The sequence below is a fragment of the Lepidochelys kempii genome, chromosome 2, assembly GCF_965140265.1.
Source record: "Lepidochelys kempii isolate rLepKem1 chromosome 2, rLepKem1.hap2, whole genome shotgun sequence".
NCBI lineage: Eukaryota > Metazoa > Chordata > Testudines > Cheloniidae > Lepidochelys > Lepidochelys kempii.
Genome location: NC_133257.1, coordinates 89,200,433 through 89,218,185, shown reverse-complemented (window position 1 = coordinate 89,218,185; position 17,753 = coordinate 89,200,433). Strand labels below are relative to the sequence as shown.

At 41.1% G+C, this 17,753-nt stretch overlaps 1 protein-coding gene across 2 annotated transcripts in view; it reads right to left on the bottom strand.

The window, feature by feature from the left end:
* TWSG1 (twisted gastrulation BMP signaling modulator 1) overlaps positions 1–17,753 on the bottom strand; it is a 40,342-nt gene that overhangs the window by 19,450 nt on the left and 3,139 nt on the right. For both annotated transcript variants that reach the window (XM_073331600.1, XM_073331603.1), the window contains exon 2: positions 16,123–16,287. In XM_073331600.1, coding sequence (XP_073187701.1) covers positions 16,123–16,245 — 123 coding nt within the window. In that variant the 5' untranslated portion in view covers positions 16,246–16,287. The remainder of the gene's footprint in view (positions 1–16,122; positions 16,288–17,753) is intronic.

Genomic DNA, 17,753 nt, shown 5'->3' with positions numbered 1-17,753 from the left:
ATTACAGCTGGTCATGAATTTTATGTCAGAATGATTTTCCAATAGAAAATGCAGTTTCCGCAAAATCAAAATTTTCCCCATGGAAAACTTTGACTTTGCTGGAAACATGCGGTCTTCCATCGGTAAAATGTAAATGAAAGCTCCCAAGCTTTGCATCTCCTTGCCTGGTGAGCTACTGGGAAGCCCGGGTTTCCAGATTCCCCAAATCTGTGGCTGTGGCTGGGACATTGGGAGCTGGGGCTTCCTGGTTCCACAGCTTTCCAGGCTGCCAGGCTCTCTAGGCAGCAAGCAGAAAAATTCTATTTCTGTTCTCCTAGAAGGAAATTTGAGATACTTCCTCCTGCCAAAAAAACCCCTAGAATTTTTTTGACTTTTCATCCCAAATCTGTACAAAACTTCTTATTCATAATTGGTACTAGGAAGGAAATTCTGTTCTCCAGTTGGCTTTACTTACCATTTAGGGACAAGACTAGAGAAAACAAGTGGATACAACAAACATACAGAAGCACAAGAATATAGTTGAGACAATTATGATTGGAGTTTTATTGTTTTTTGTGACTGAAGATGACATTGACAACGCTTTAACTCCTTGAGAGTACAGTTGTGGTTAAAAAGACCCATGCATAAGTGGCAGTCCTTCCCACATGAAGTGCATAGATAGCTTTATGCTGAGGAAGGTATTATAATCTATACCTGCTGAGTCTGCCGCTGTTTACAACTCAGCCTCTCTGCCTCAAGATCCATATGGTGGTTAATCTCAAACTGGGTAACCCCATCATTGTCTCTGGCTTGCCAGCATGATCTACCTGCTGTTGATGACTCCCAGTTGTCAACCTCAATGTTGCACTATTTCAAGTTATGCTTGAGTGTCTTTGAAGTATTTCTTCTGGTTGGTGTAGTAAAGAGCAGTAACAGTATACTGTCTGCCTAGCCATTGCGCAGTGTTTTGTTGGTATCATATCAGAAGTGGGTTTTAAGAAGAAATTTGAAGGAAGATAATCTAATAGCTTTGTTGATTTTTATGCAACAATGGAGATAGTGCTAGGGTGCTTGTTGAAAAGTCTTCCTATGAAGAGCTTCTTGGGCTAGAAAGGCTGGCATCCCGTAGGGACAATGGCTCAGTAACCTAAGTGCTGGAGAAATACTAGCATGGGCCATCCTGACCACTTTATGTTCCCTTTATGCTATTTCAGTAGCAGACAGAGATCACAGAGACCTGGGACCAGATTCTAGCGTTTAATACGGCAGATCCAAGCCTCATCTATTCATCAACACTACCTTTCAGAATCAATCACAGAATTATAGAAATGTAGGTCTGGAAGGGACCTCAAGAGGCCATCTGGTCCAGCCCCCTGCACTGAGGCAGGACCAAGTATGCCTAGAAGACCATCCTTGACAGGTGTTAGTCTAAACTGTTCTTAAAAACCTCCAATGACAGGGATTCCACAACTTCCCTTGGAAGTCTATTCCAGTGCTTAACTATAATTAAAGTTAAGAAGTTTTTACTAGTTTTCCTAAAGCATGGTGCTCAGAACTGGACAGAGTACTTCAGCTGAGGTCTCACCAGTGCAGAGTCGAGTGTGACAATTACCTCCTGTGTTTTACATATGCCACTCCTGTTAATACAGCCCAGAATTATGTTAGTCTTTTTTGAAACTGCATCACATTGTTCAATTTGTGATTCTCTATAACCCCCAGATTGTTTTCAGCAGTACTACCATGTAGGCAGTTACTCCCCATTTTGTAGTTGTGCATGTGATTTTTGCTTCCTATGTGTTGTACTTTGCACTTGTCTTAACTGAATTTCATTTTGTTGATTTCAAACCGATTCTCCAATTTATCAACGTCGTTTTGAATTCTAATCTTGTCTTTTGAACTGCTAGCAACCCCACCTAGTTTGGTGTCATCTGAAAATTTTATGAACACACACTCTACTTCATTATCCAAGTCATTAATGAAAATACTGAACAATACTGTACGCAGGAACGGAGCTTGCAGGACTCCCCTAGGCGTGTCCCCATTTGACAGAGAACCATTGATAATACTATTGGAGTACAGGCTTTCAACCAGTTGTGTACCCACCTTATAGTAATTTCATCTAAACCACCTTTCCCTTGTTTGCTTATGAGAATGCCATGTGGGGCTGTGTCAAAAGCTTTACTAAAATCAAGATATATCATGTCCGTAGACTCCCCTCATCCATTAGGCCAGTAAACCTGTCCAAGAAGGAAATTAAGTTGGTTTGGCATGTACCAGAGCTGTGTTGTGGCAGTGCTCGCTACTAGGCCATTCTCCCTTCCAGAACCAGGAATAAAACCCAAGATTCCCTGATCATCAACATTTCTCTGCTTTTGAGCAAAAAGTTGTGCAAACCACTGACAAAGTGTGGCTAGGACCTTTAGTGGCTGGACCACATAGCAGATAACACCCTACGGTTAGGATATAGATATTCAGGCCTGTCTGTAAAGGCCTATACTCTAAGAATTTAGGTGTATTCTTATCACTTGGCTAGTTACAGAGGTATAAAAGAAAGAATCAAAATCACTGTCTGCCGGTGTAGGAGCATTCTCTTACTGTGACAGTCTGAGGCCCTGTTCTTAGGCTAAGGCCTTTGGCTAAGCAGCAGAGGCAGCCATAAGCTGGGAAGCGAACGGTCACATCCTCACATTCCAAACTAGTCACATTGAAATAAGGTGCTATTGGCACCTTACAATACAATCCTGTCCTGATAATGCCTATCGCCTCCAGAGAAAGGGAAGTGCCTAGAAGATGTAAAAGGAAACTTAGTTTGATAGCATCCTGTCTGGCAAGAACTCACTTATCAATAGCTGGGATGTGAAATCCTCATTTCTTTGTTGTTCTGTCACTGTAGTCCCCATTTCCCTATTGTTTGTCTGTATAATCTCTGTCTGGCTCTGTGATTGTTTCTGTCTGCTGTATAATTAATTTTGCTGGGTGTAAACTAATTAAGGTGGTGGGATATAATTGGTTACATAATCATGTTACAATATGTTAGGATTGGTTAGTTAAATTTCAGTAAAATGATTGGTTAAGGTATAGCTAAGCAGAACTCAAGTTTTACAATATAGTCTGCAGTCAATCGGAAAGTGTGGAGGGGGGAGTGGGAAATGGGAACAGGGAATGGGGGTGGGGAAATTGGAATCATGTCCTGCTAAGGGCAGGAATGGGAACAGGGCCACAGGTAAGGGGGACACTAAGGAAGGAAACTGGAATCATGCTTGCTGGAAGTTCACCCCAATAAACATTGAATTGTTTGCACCTTTGGACTTCGGGTATTGTTGCTCTCTGTTCATGCGAGAAGGACCAGGGAAGTAAGCGGGTGAAGGAATAAGCCCCCTAACACCTACTATTGCTACAAGTTTCTTCTTCAGCTTGAGTTCCCCTTCCTCATTACAACCCTTCGCTTCCAAATTCCAAGGTCATAAGTTAAAACTTTGAAATAAGTAAAACTCTTGTTTACATGATGGAGTGGAAAAACACTAAACATTTTTAATTCTTTACCCTCTGCCAAAATTAGTGGTGCCAAGAAGCATCTTAACAATTTCTGTATCAACTGTCTTGGGAGAGGATCACTCAGTTATACTGAAGAGTATTTAAATAAGTTAATTTAACCTTTTTAAGGGAAAATGCTTATCAACATTAAAACATTTTTCTTCTTCCACTTGAAAAAACAGAAGGAGAGGTAAATTAGTACTATGCACAGCTCCCTACTCCGCCTCCTCAGAGTTTGGAAAGGGAATTGTCTTTAGGGCAGGAACTGTACATTTTTCCATATATGTTTTTCTAACCTACACTTTCAGTTTTTCAGACTGACTCATCCACACTGGATATTTGTAAATCTTTTTAAAGCAAGCTAGCATGAGACCTGGGTGAAGTAAAGCAGAATGAAAACTGTACCTTATTGATAGCTGAGGGGTTGGGAAGATATAGTTGAAAAAATATTACTCATAAGCTTGGCTACTTTCCAAACTGAACTGTTGAAGGTACATCAAAGAGTAAATTTTGCTAGACAAAAATAGGTCTTTTAACATAAAAATATAGCATGAAGTGGGAAAGAGACATGTTCACACAGTGAAGATTTTTCTGCTCTGAAGAACAAGATTTAAAGGTCATGTCTACACTACAGACTTTGGTTGACACAAGCTACGCTGAGTACAGATGCCGAAGTTTGTATATCGCTCATGCATAGTTGGCTGCTTGTGTGGGCACTGGATGTACTCACCAAGAGTGCTTGTATCAGTGCAAAGTGTGGTGCATCACAGGTAGATATCCCAGTGTGTCATGCACCACTGTCCTGCCTTTTGGGAAATTTTCTCAATGTGTTGTGAGAAAGCAATGATGTGCCCAGGGATCTCTGGGACCTAAAGGTCAAGGTTTCCAGCATGCAACTTTCTCTATCCCATAATGCCATCCATATCCCATAATTTTCATGTATATTTTTTAAATCCCACAAACCTGCTTGGCATTTTTCACTGTCATCCATCTCTAACAGAAGCCAGGAGCCTGCAGAGCTCTGCGCTATTCTCATGAACATTACAACTACAGCATGCTTGATTCTTCCATATTTGCAGACCCACAGGAAGTACTGCAACAATGGGGGACATGATGATTTCTTTGAGGATAGTTTGCTAAGGGACACAGGAAAAAACAATTCAAGGTTGGTGATGGTGTTCACAGAGCACAGCAGACAGTAGAACACTGCTTTTGCGCCCAAGAAAAGGAAAACTGACTGTAGGATCGCATCCTAATGCAGATTTTGGACAACAAGCAGTGGCTACAGAACTTTTGGATGTGAAAGGCCACCCTGAACTCATGCCAGTCCTCCAGCGCAGGGACACCAGAATGAGATCTTCATTGATAGTGGAGAAGTGAGCGAGGATCGCATTCTGGAAGCTTGCAACACCAGATTGCTATTGGTCAATGGGAAATCATTTTGGAGTTGGAAAATCCATAGTGGACTATTAATCATCTCCTGCTATGAAGGACCGTGACTCTTGGCAACGTGCAAGACATAGTGAATGGATTTGCAGCAATGGGGTTCCCGGAGTGCAGTGTGGCAACAGACAGCACACATATCACCATTTTGGCACCAGCCCACTAGGGTTGCCAGTTTGGTTGGATATATTCCTGGAGATTTCATCACGATATAATCTTTAATTAAAGATTAATCCTTAATTCCTGGAGAGTTAGCAGTGCTACAGCCCACCTTGCCACAAAGTACATAAAAAGAAAGGGCTACTTTTCTGTGGTTATACAAACACTGATGGATCAGTGAGACCTAAGGGCTAATAGAAGAGCCCGATGTGAAGCTATGCAATTGAGGGGGGCTTTGAAAGAACACTTTAGTGGTCAGACACAGTAGTGTTCTCTGCTGGACTGTCCTCTGAGCCTGGAATTTTGGGTGCTGCTAAGAAGTGTGTCGTGCTAGCTGTATATTTGTAAATACAACTAGGTGTGTTCCTGAAGCTAAGAATTATGCTGTTTGCTGTACATTTAGAAGTTTGCTTTGAGTACTGCTATGCATTCTGCAACATGAGTTGTGAACTAATGAAAATAATTTTATTCTCAAAAATAGAACTTTATTGAGCGGGGAAAAAAGGGCAGAAAAACAACATGCAAAATAGAGACAGTGTATTAAAAAATACACATTTTTAACATAAATTAACTTTACAATTGGAAAGGCAGTAAACATTTCTATCCATTTCAGTGCAATAATGTATTCAGTTGTGGCTACTACAAACTCCAGTGGTGGTTCTCACAGGTCAGCGTATGTGAAGCTGTGGTTTTCCTTGCTGTCCCCAGGTGCAGAGTGGTAGGGGTAGGAATGCAGCCTGTGATCCCACGTGGTATGTTGGGGAGCTCTCCAAGGACTGCAAAGGGTGGATTTTTGGACCTGTGGGTCAACCATAATCTGCAGCATTTGTGTTTGCTGCCTGAAAAAACCCTGGTGCATTTCCCTCTCCTGGCCCTGCTGGGACTTCTGAGCCTGCCTCGTCCTCTCTTTTCTCCTCCATGCCGTCAGTCAGTGGTGGCCCTCCAAGTCCTTTGCTCACGATTCAATGCAGCGTTGGCTTGCAGGATCTCGCAGAACGTGTCAGGGTTCAAAAAAGAACTAGATAAGTTCATGGAGGATTGGTCCATCAATGGCTATTGGCCAGGATGGGCAGGCATGGTGTCTCCCTAGCCTCTGTTTGCCAGATGCTTGGAATGGGTGACAGGGGATGGATCACTTGACAATTACCTGTTCTGTTCATTCACTCTGGGGTACCTGGCACTGGCCACTGTTAGAAGACAGGATACTAGGCTACATAGGCATTTGATCTGACCCAGTATATCCATTCTTATGTCCTCCCTTGTCCTCTTCTTTTTCCTCTACACCAGCGTCAGGCATTCTGCAGATGTGGATGGGGGCACCCCTCAAAGCTGCAACGCCAGAAGCTACGGATAAAAACAGGCTGATGTGCCATTGAAATTACAGTCACAATGGAAAGGGAAAGATATGTTTTACAACGACCTTCCTTTATTCTTATCAACACTTTTAAGAAGACATGCTGATTAACATTTTAGCTTTGGAGTGCCTCTGCACGGCACTTCAACCCCAGCCATTGTGGGCATGGCCTACCAGGGGAACTATTTTCCCCAGGCAGCAGTGATTTTAGCTGGTATCTAGCACCTGAGGGTCACAAAGGCACAGAGAATACAGCTCCTACTGATGTCCCAAAGACGTCCAGTCCCACATGCTGCTAGCCTGTTTACTGCAATGGTGCCAGCCGAACTCATTGCAGGGCATCAAGGAAAAGTGTCCTACTGCAGAGGAAGAAATAAGGCAGCTATCCCTAGAAACCTTTGGGAGAGGATTGCAGAGTATTTCCATGAACGTTTCATCAACCTCTCTGGAGCATAAACGGGATAATTGCATTCCTCCCCGTATAACCCAAGAAGGGAATACAAAGCAGACACAAAATTTGTCTCTGTTGTACCTCTACCTCTTCTTGTACGAGTAAAACAATGAAGAGTAGATACCTGCGTCTTGGTAACTTGGTGTTGGGCTGGGCCCCACCCTTAAATTTAAACATTGTAAGGGAAAATGAATGCACACATTTATCCAAGGTCCCTTTCCTTTCATCAAACTCCTCCATGCTCAGCAAGAGGAACTGGCTAGGCAGTGGCAGAGAGTTTTGAACAGATCCTGGCTCGCAGCATAGCTGCAGTCCCCTGCTGCATCTCCTTCCTCTTCTCTCTCGCTGTTCATGGCAGGGACCTCTTTCTCAAGCGCCTCTGAGGTATCCACAGTGCTCTGCAGGGTTCTGGTGGGGTCTCCACCCAGTATGGCATGAAGTTTGTTGTAAAAGCAGCAGGTCTGCAGGGTACCACCAGATCTATCGTTGGCCTCCCTGGCCTTGTGGTAGCCCTGGCCAAGTTCTTTTGCTTTCACACAGCTCTGCTGCTGATCCCTGTTGTACCCCTTTACTGCACCTTCTGTGCAATCTTTTCACAGATGTCCACTTTCCCCTGCTGGTCCATAGCTGTGCTTGCACAGCCTCTTCTCCGCATAGGCCCAGGAGATCCAATATCAATGGTCTACTCCAGGGAGAAGTGCATCTAGTGCGTGGTCAGCTGGGCAGTTGCACACAAGGGTGAGCTGCTAACTGTGCTCACCAAGGTGGGCAATCAGGAAAAGGCATTTCAAAAACACACAGGTGGTTTTATAAAGGTGGAATGGTGGCTCCCAGTCTCGGGTGTCTGGGCAGTAAAGCTTACATTTGTGACCAGATCAGGCACTGTTGCAGGGAACAGGGCATTGTGGGACAGCCACTAGAGGATTGTTAGGGTTGACACAGGTCACACACTGTCTACACTCACACTGCATCAACCTCAATAGATTGACCGTGGCTCCACACCATTTGGGGAGGTGGTTTTACTACACTGCTGTATCGAGGTGCTCATGTCAGCCAGAGACAAACTGGAGTGTAGACACATGCACAAATAGATCAATGCAAGGCAACTTATGTCAACCTAACTTTGTAGTGTACACTCGGCCCTAGTAAATAACTGGAAAGCCTGTGTCTTTCCACAAAGGCTTTGAGAGATGCAGATATTAAATATCCTCTATTACAGACTTCAATTTCTGAGTTCAGTGAGAAACATGATCTCAGGGTATTGGCAACAGCTGAAGAAGTGAATGCTTTTTCTCCCCCCCCCCCCCATAATTTAATATGAGAAAAATCTGTTGCAAGCAACCAGATGAAAATTATTTTGTTAACCCAATTTTATTATGTACTAGACCTACAACATATAAACATATCCAAAGTTTATTTGTGGCATAGCAAAAAAAAAAAAAAAAAAAGTTACAAAATATTCTTTATTCAGTATTACAGTGCTGAAAAGACTTTAAAATCCTTTATAGCTGATTTAAGTGCTTAAGCAAAAAAATAAACAGCAAATCATCTTCATTGAAAAATACATCTTAAAACAGAATGAAATTATACCAGCCATGGTTGTTTCAGGCATGCAGAGTTGAGTTGACAATAAACTCTTTTCATTTCTTGATATAATAAACTCCTTTCTCAAGGAAAGATCTTTAGTCTAAGTTTGAATTATAACATATTTTGTCTCCTAGCTACAGCAGTCATTAAGAAATAGTGCATTTCAGTACCGAGTTCAAAGTAATTCTATACATCTGCTTAAGCTCTGGTAGATCTTACCAATGAAGACAAAAGTGAAACATGTTTCTTTTGTTAAAGTGCCTGGGGAGCAGGGGCAGGGAGGAGGGAAAATACTCAAGTTTTTAAAGGGTCTGCTCCTATGTTCAGAGTTAGTGTTTAATGCTAATATCATAATTTAATATGCATGTCTTTACCCAAATTCCCACACCCCTCCAAACTCTAGGACCCAGAATGGCTCCTGCCTCTGAAACCTGTTCGTTGCAGAGTGATTGTGGGAAAACCCCTATCAGAGAAGTTTCTAGTTTCAAAGGCTTGTTCTGTGTACTGAAGTGTGTGAAGGCGTGTACTACTTCGCTAAAGGGCAGACTGGAGCTTATAGCTGGAACAGTCTGGAGTGTAATGAATAAGACCTTACCCTGCTCTAGGGCTGACCTATATAAACAGGAAGAGGAAGCTAAGCAAGGGAGAGTGGTGGGGGGAGTACAGGCCATGTAGTCTGTATTTGGTGGTGGTTTCTCTCAGACTTAAGGAAACCAGCCTCACCAGACTTGGAGTTACCAACTTTAAGTTTGGGAGTTCTGAACCAGGGTCCTGAGATGAGAACCGTATAAGTTTTTGTTGTAATTGCTCCTGTCCTGAAGCCTTGTTATATCGATGCTACAGTGCGATATAGTCAAGGTTGCATGACATCACAAGTTCTGTTTAAAGGTTGTCCTTTTTAAGGGCTTGTCTACTTAAAAAGCTAGATCAGCACAGATGCAACTGTGCCACTGTAGTGCTTCAGCATAGACACTAGCTACAGAGATGGGAAGAGTTCTCCTGTCAGTGTAGTTAATTCACCTCCCCGAGAGGCAGTAGCTAGGTTGACAGAAGAATTCATCTGTTGGTCTAGCGTCGTCTGCACCGGGAGTTAAGAGAGCGTAACTACGTCACTCAGGGGTGTGAATTTTTCATATTTCTGAGCAACATAGCTGGGTCAATTTAACTTTTTAGTGTAGACATGGCCTCTAAAGTTGACATGCTTAGTAGTATTCCTTTGAAATTCAGTGCACCTCAGGAGGGTGCAGTGTAAGGTTGATGACCCAAATTGGGGTAATTCGAGCTATGGGTTGTGGAGATATAAGTCCTGAAAAAACTGAATTTTTTCAGAAGTTTCTAGGTGGGTGGTTTTTTTTTTTTGCACAGAGCTAGGGATCAAATTACTGATATGATGTGGGTCAAAATGGTCTTTATCTGTCAACTTTTACCCAAGGTAGGGCCTGGCACCCACTAAAACTTTGTGAAATGCAAATTGAGAACAGTGTTTAAGAAAATGTACATTTTGTGTACATTGTGCATACACCAGTACAGAAAAATAACTAGAGGGCTTCCATTTCCACCATTTTATATGCTTGAAAGCTCAACTCTTGTACATGCTCTAAAATCTGAAAGGTTAATTTGACTGCTTTCAAATCTGGTGCACTTTTTGGGTGTGCATGGTGGCATTAGTCTTTCAAGATTGGAATCATTTGACAGAGCAGGTCCTGATTTACAGGCCCACCAAAAAAGAGTTTTCTTTTGCTGCCTTGTACTTTAAAGTGAGAGAGGTACTAATGACTGGATGAATCATAGACCTCATTGAGATTGATGGCTGTGAACACACCCTTCCATTAATATAGCTAAGGATAAGTTAATCACCAGCCTCTACCTAAAACAAAAGGAGTTCTGGACTGAGCATTCTGTTAATTGGATTCTGTGATTCATCCAGGCACTACTACCTCTCACTTTTACAGTAAAAGGCAGCAGAAGGAAACCATTTTTTGTGTAGTCTACAAGGATTATGGTGCACACCCACAACTAAAGAGAAACATTTAAGAGGGTTTCTATGCAGCCACTTCATGCTCTTGACCTGCTGCTCACAAACCGGGAAGAATTAGTGGGGGAAGCAAAAGTGGATGGGAATCTGGGAGGCAGTGACCATGAGTTGGTTGAGTTCAGGATCCTGACACAAGGAAGAAAGGTAAGCAGCAGGATATGGACCCTGGACTTCAGGAAAGCAGACTTTGACTCCCTCAGGGAACAGATGGGTAGGATCCCCTGGGGGACTAACATGAAGGGGAAAGGAGTCCAGGAGAGCTGGCTGTATTTTAAAGAATCCTGATTGAGGTTACAGGGACAAACCATCCCGATGTATAGAAAGAATAGTAAATATGGCAGGCGACCAGCTTGGCTTCACAGTGAAATCCTTGCTGATCTTAAACACAAAAAAGAAGCTTACAAGAAGTGGAAGGTTGGACATATGACCAGGGAAGAGTATAAAAATATTGCTTGGGCATGTAGGAATGAAATCAGGAGGGCCAAATCGCACCTGGAGCTGCAGCTAGTGAGAGATGTCAAGAGTAACAAGAAGGGTTTCTTCAGGTATGTTGGCAACAAGAAGAAAGCCAAGGAAAGTGTGGGCCCCTTAATGAATGAGGGAGGCAACCTAGTGACAGAGGATGTGGAAAAAGCTAATGTACTCAATGCTTTTTTTGCCTCTGTCTTCACAAACAAGGTCAGCTCCCAGACTGCTGCGCTGGGCATCACAACATGGGGAATAGATGACCAGCCCTCTGTGGAGAAAGAGGTGGGACTATTTAGAAAAGCTGGATGTGCACAAGTCCATGGGGCCGGACGAGTTGCATCCAAGAGTGCTAAAGGAATTGGCGGCTGTGATTGCAGAGCCATTGGCCATTATCTTTGAAAACTCGTGGCGAACGGGGGAAGCCCCGGATGACTGGAAAAAGGCTAATGTAGTGCCAATCTTTAAAAAAGGGAAGAAGGAGGATCCTGGGAACTACAGGCCAGTCAGCCTCACTTCAGTCCCCAGAAAAATCATGGAGCAGGTCCTCAAAGAATCAATCCTGAAGCACTTACATGAGAGGAAAGTGATCAGGAACAGTCAGCATGGATTCACCAAGGGAAGGTCATGCCTGACTAATCTAATCGCCTTCTATGATGAGATTACTGGTTCTGTGGATGAAGGGAAAGCAGTGGATGTATTGTTTCTTGACTTTAGCAAAGCTTTTGACACGTTCTCCCACAGTATTCTTGTCAGCAAGTTCAAGAAATATGGGCTGGATGAATGCACTATAAGGTGGGTAGAAAGTTGGCTAGATTGTCGGGCTCAACGGGTAGTGATCAATGGCTCTATATCTAGTTGGCAGCCGGTGTCAAGTGGAGTGCCCCAGGGGTCGGTCCTGGGGCCGGTTTTGTTCAATATCTTCATAAATGATCTGGAGGATGGTGTGCACTCTCAGCAAATTTGTGGATGATACTAAACTGGGAGGAGTGGTAGATATGCTGGAGGGCAGGGATGGGATACAGAGGGACCTAGACAAATTGGAGGATTGGGCCAAAAGAAATCTGATGAGGTTCAATAAGGATAAGTGCAGGGTCCTGCCCTTGGGACGGAAGAATCCAATGCACAGCTACAGACTAGGGACCGAATGGCTAGGCAGCAGTTCTGCGGAAAAGGACCTGGGGTGACAGCGGACGAGAAGCTGGATATGAGTCAGCAGTGTGCCCTTGTTGCCAAGAAGGCCAATGGTATTTTGGGATGTATAAGTAAGGGCATAGCGAGCAGATCGAGGGACGTGATCGTCCCCCTCTATTCAACATTGGTGAGGCCTCATCTGGAGTACTGTGTCCAGTTTTGGGCCCCACACTGCAAGAAGGATGTGGATAAATTGGAGAGAGTCCAGTGAAGGGCAACAAAAATGATTAGGGGTCTGGAACACATGACTTATGAGGAGAGGCTGAGGGAACTGGGATTGTTTAGTCTGCAGAAGAGAAGAATGAGGGGGGATTTGATAGCTGCTTTCAACTACCTGAGAGGTGGTTCCAGAGAGGATGGTTCTAGACTATTCTCAGTGGTAGAAGAGGACAGGACAAGGAGTAATGGTCTCAAGTTGCAGTGGGGGAGGTTTAGGTTGGAAATTAGGAAAAGCTTTTTCACTAGGAGGGTGGTGAAACACTGGGATGTGTTACCTAGGGAGGTGGTAGAATCTCCTTCCTTAGAAGTTTTTAACGTCAGGCTTGACAAAGCCCTGGCTGGGATAATTTAATTAGGGATTGGTCCTGCTTTGAGCAGGGGGTTGGACTAGATGACCTCCTGAGGTCCCTTCCAACCCTGATATTCTATGATTCTAACTCCCACTCCCTGAAAAAGAAGTTGGTTGCTTTAGCATCTTATGACTTCAATTGCTGACTCCACTAAAATTTCATCAACATGGGAAGGAACTTCCAGTAATAGTAACAGTTGGCTAACTAAGGTACATGCATGACTGCAGAAATCTAGCTTCATGGTCTTGCACTGCTTATTTTCTTAAAAAACAAAACAGCCCTGCACACACATTCACACACATAAAAGCTAACCCTCAATTCCTCAGACATGAGACTGTTAAATCTTTGTGTCTTCTAAACATTTGAGATAGAAGTCCCAACTTAATTTATTATGTTTGTTTAGAGGAAAGACTAAAGGGATACAGAATTCTAGCCAGCAAACCAAGGGCACAAATGAAGCAACTGTACTTGAAATATACAAGAAAAGCTTTATGAATATGAAGTTGTTGATCTCATGCTCTTTTCTGTTATGGTTCTAACTAAATAAATATTTATGTGGGGACCACCCTTAAGCACTGCAGTTTGTAAGGAGTGGTAGTAATGACTGTACTGCCTTCCAGTCATGCTGGCAAAAATATTTACATAACTGTGGGCTACATATGAGAGAGAGCATGTGTTTTGTTTCAGTATTTCTTCAGTCCAGGTGGCCTCACTATCTGAACATAAAAATGACAAATATTCACATGTTGCAGCAGTACCACAGTAATATTAAAGAGACATTATCCATATTCCAGACCACAAGTTTTACCTATTTTACGGCTGTTCTACTTTGATAGGGAAAATCCTTTATATTCCAGATTCAGTATCTAGTAGTTTTACTTATTTAAGTTCACAATTCCATTACCAAGAAAATTTTAAGAAAATGTAAAGTTACAACCACCACCCGCCGCATCCTTAGACTCAGGGCTCAGTCAGAAATAATACATATTTCACTTAGCTTTCAAACACTAGTCCCAGAGCTATGCTAATATCTTAAGTGCTTGTGCTACGGAAGCACAGAAACAAATAAAAGACGGTATAATGCCTTAGAGGGACAGTCAAGACTTATTCTATTCATGAGCTGTTTTAGGTTTGCACCCAGGTTAACCCTTCACTGTTCCTACCTTTTACTGAAGCACATCATTCCTGTTCATAAGATGAAAGCAGACAAGCAGAGTAGATGAACAGACCACGTATTCCTCAGTTGTAGAGACACCCTAAATTACTGTAGGGTCTCAGTACAATTGCACATATTTTGCATTCTTCATTTTAGGGAGATATTTTAAAGGGATAGAGATGACCATGTGAATTTAAAAGAAACATAAAGGTAGGTTAGATGTTGGGCCTCTAAAGCTCAACAGTATCCTTATGTACTCCATTAAAACCAGATGAATGCTTGAGAGAGAGAAATCAGTGTTTGACAACTTAAATGGACAACAGGAAGGGGAAAAAAGTCTTATTTTCTAATATAAGGCCTTGTCTAGACTTGGAATTTGCTCTCAATACCCATCATTGTAGCTGCACTGGTGCTAACTCTAGTGCAGAAAGGCAGAGCTGTTATTTGTACAGGGGGAGCTTAACCCTGTTTCAAGCAGGGTTGACCTCCACTAGTGCAAACAGCAACTAGGCCTCTCTGGGCTGGAGAACATAGCTACACCAATCGCTGTAACTCACGCATATCCCCAATTTGCACAAGGCCTAAGAAGGTATTACAAACTATGAAATGTAAACTTTTAAAAAGGAGATCTATCTCAGTAGATGACAGTGTCAATTCAAGACAATGCATATAAGCATTTGCTATGGTTCTCTACGTCACAAGTCTTTGAAACTGAAGTTCTTTCAATTTTATGGTTCTATTTGCAGGGATGCTAAGCACCTGCAATTCCAATCACCATCAGTAAGAGGCATAAGTGCTCAATGCCTGTGAGTATCCGGATATTTACTAAGTAGGCATTTTAAACTGTTTTATCCTACCAATTATTCCCAAAACAAATAAGGTGTTAGAGAACTTGACAGTAACTAGATTTCAAATGCCCTGTACATTTTAAAATTATAATTGGTATACTCCTTTTAAAGAGGTTTCAAGTGCAGTTACTCAGAAATGAGACAATAAAAATGATTCTTACAACACATCAGCTCCCTGTAGACATTGAGTCCCATCTGGTAGCTCTACTTCCAAAAGTACATTTTTTACTTTAAACAAAACCAAATCCCACTCCTGTTAGCACTTTTCTAGCTCATCCATTATCCACAGAATTATTAAGTAGTTTCCAGATGCAGCAACTTACAGTAATAGAGGCAACGCAGGAGCCAAAAAAACCAGTTTGGTTTTCAGATCCCAGGGCGAACATGCATGTTTGGCAAAGGTTTTTATTTGTAAACTGTGCAAATTTTATATGGAAGTCAATGAAACAAAGTTGGAAACTCTTAATGTTGTTTTTAGTCACTTTTAAGACTATAGCATACTTTAAGTAAACAGACAAAATACATTGCAGATGTGACATTTTCTCTCTCCTCTCCCTCATTTCCTAACTTCACTCATCTAAAACCTGAGGTTAATTGTAGAAAAAGCATTGTGCTCCACGGCCTGCAATTTCTGATGCTAGTACATCATCCTGAGCTGAGGTGCACATTAAGAATTCTTGGCCATCATTTCCAGCTGCCATATTTATTTCTACAGCTGTCACAAAGCAAAATTTAAAGATTTCCTCATACATCTAGGAACCTGAAGAAGTTTCCATGTCTACATGAGACAGTTTTAAAGAGCTTTAGAAGCCTCATGGAAAACACTGAAAGCATCCTAATTTAAAGAAGCAAACTTAATTCGGATGTAGGTTTTCTGTAGTTCTCTTCTTTGCTACTAGGATTATTAAAAGCGTGACTGGTACCTGTTATAACCCAGATGAAATTAGAATCTTTTGTTAGTAGTACAGATTTCAGAAAAAATACAAACCACATCCCCTCCCTCTTCTGTCACAAACAAAGGAATCCACCTTCATCGGCTTTATAACGTACAGGAGTCAAATGAACTCTTGTTTTGTGTTAGTGTTTAAATTTGGAATTAATGTTTTCATGAAACCATTCTTAGCAATAAAATTAGAGAAAATACGTCAGAAATATAATTGCTTATAAAGAGAATGAGGATTCAGCTGCCGTTCAAAGTACTAATAAGCAGCTAAGCAAAATAAAGTTTGTTTTTTATTTCAGCATATTTCAGTATCATTGGATATTGTTTATTTAAATCGCTGAATCTATTTGAAAGACATAGTTTCAGAATTTGTTTTTAAGTCTTTAGGGTAAAGAAAGGAAATACCTGTATCAGACATTTACTGACATCGCTAGCACAGAGAGCCTTATTGCAGCCCATTGATGGTGGAATCCATAATAAGAACAGCAGGATAGTTACTATAGGCACTGTGACGTACTGTGACCTCATGATTTCCTGCAGGCAGTCAATTTCTGGAACCTCCAATCAGCACTGAAATAAGAAAAAGCAACTGAAAATACTGTATTTGCTGGAGTAGAAGCCAAATTCTTTTTGTTTTTCTCATGTAATTCCTTTAAACCAACTTTAAGGGTTTGGCAAGGTGGAGTGATTTAAATCAAGTTGAAAATTGTGACATTAGTGTGAAGTTATGCTATTGCAACATTAAACTTTATAATAAATTAAAGTATAAATGTGTGGGTTTTCTTAATTGCCACTACTGATTAGGGAATCTTATTTAAATGTTGTAAATCTGCTGTATGCAAAAAAAAATGTTTTTTAAAGTATTAAAATTAAGGGCCTGATCCTGCAAACCCCCAAAACAGCTATGTTACTTTACTCACACAAATACACTTAAAGTATGTACACAGGTGTACGGAGCATCAAGAGCTAAAATTGTTTTTTTATCAAAAACTTCTTAGTGGCATGAAATCTTTATCACTTCAAAACAAAACCACTTCAGTGTTAACAATAAGATGTTTAGACTTTCAATATATTAACAATACACACACGCCAATATTTCCAAAAAAAAAAAAAAAAAAAGAGCCTAAAGTTAGGCTCCTATACCTGTACCTTAAACACTTGAAGGTGGGATTTTTTAAAAGCACATAAGTGACTGAAGTCAATGAGACACATGCACCTAAAATTGGACGAATACAGCTTGGTCAAAGAATTTCAGCTTCCTTCACTTCTGGAAGTTCAGTATATCGGTAGACGATATGGTTGCAAATACAAGGTGTTTGACTTCATTATTTATGTTATTAAAATAGTTTATGGACCCCAATTATAAACCAGGACCCCATTCTGGTAGGCACTGTACAAATACATAATAAAAAGTCCCTGTCCCAAGGAACTTAGAATGAGCTTGTATTGTTCTTATGGTAAGGATGTTAATGAGGCCCTAGATTTGTCTTGTTCAGCATATACGAACCTTTTAGTAGAAAAAAAAATTCTATGTAAACTAAAATTCTACTAGCAGTTAGGAAACTCATTAAAAAACAAGTACAACATATCCACTTGAGCAATTTAACACTATAAAATGGGAAGAAATTAAATAAATACCAATATGTAAATAAAAATTATTTAAATACAGAATATCATTTAAAATTAAGAGTTATTTTTTAAATAAAAAAAAAAAAGTATTATTTGTATCCAGAGTTTTGGGGGGATTCCCCAATTCAATCCAGGGGCATATACAAAGAACAGAGGATCTTTCACACAATCAAGAGCCATTTAGTTTCACTGTTTAGTAGTTAATCAAACATACACAAAGCTTGATGTTCTATCATAAATTATAATCCTGATTTAACAATAAATATCTTAATCAAAAACAGCAGGCACTAAAATAAATATATGGTAAGTAAAAAAGTACTTATTTTATAAAGGAGAAGCTCTGATAGATTAGTGAATAAAGATATGTTTTAACACAGCACCAAATTGTTTCAATGCCATCAATCTGG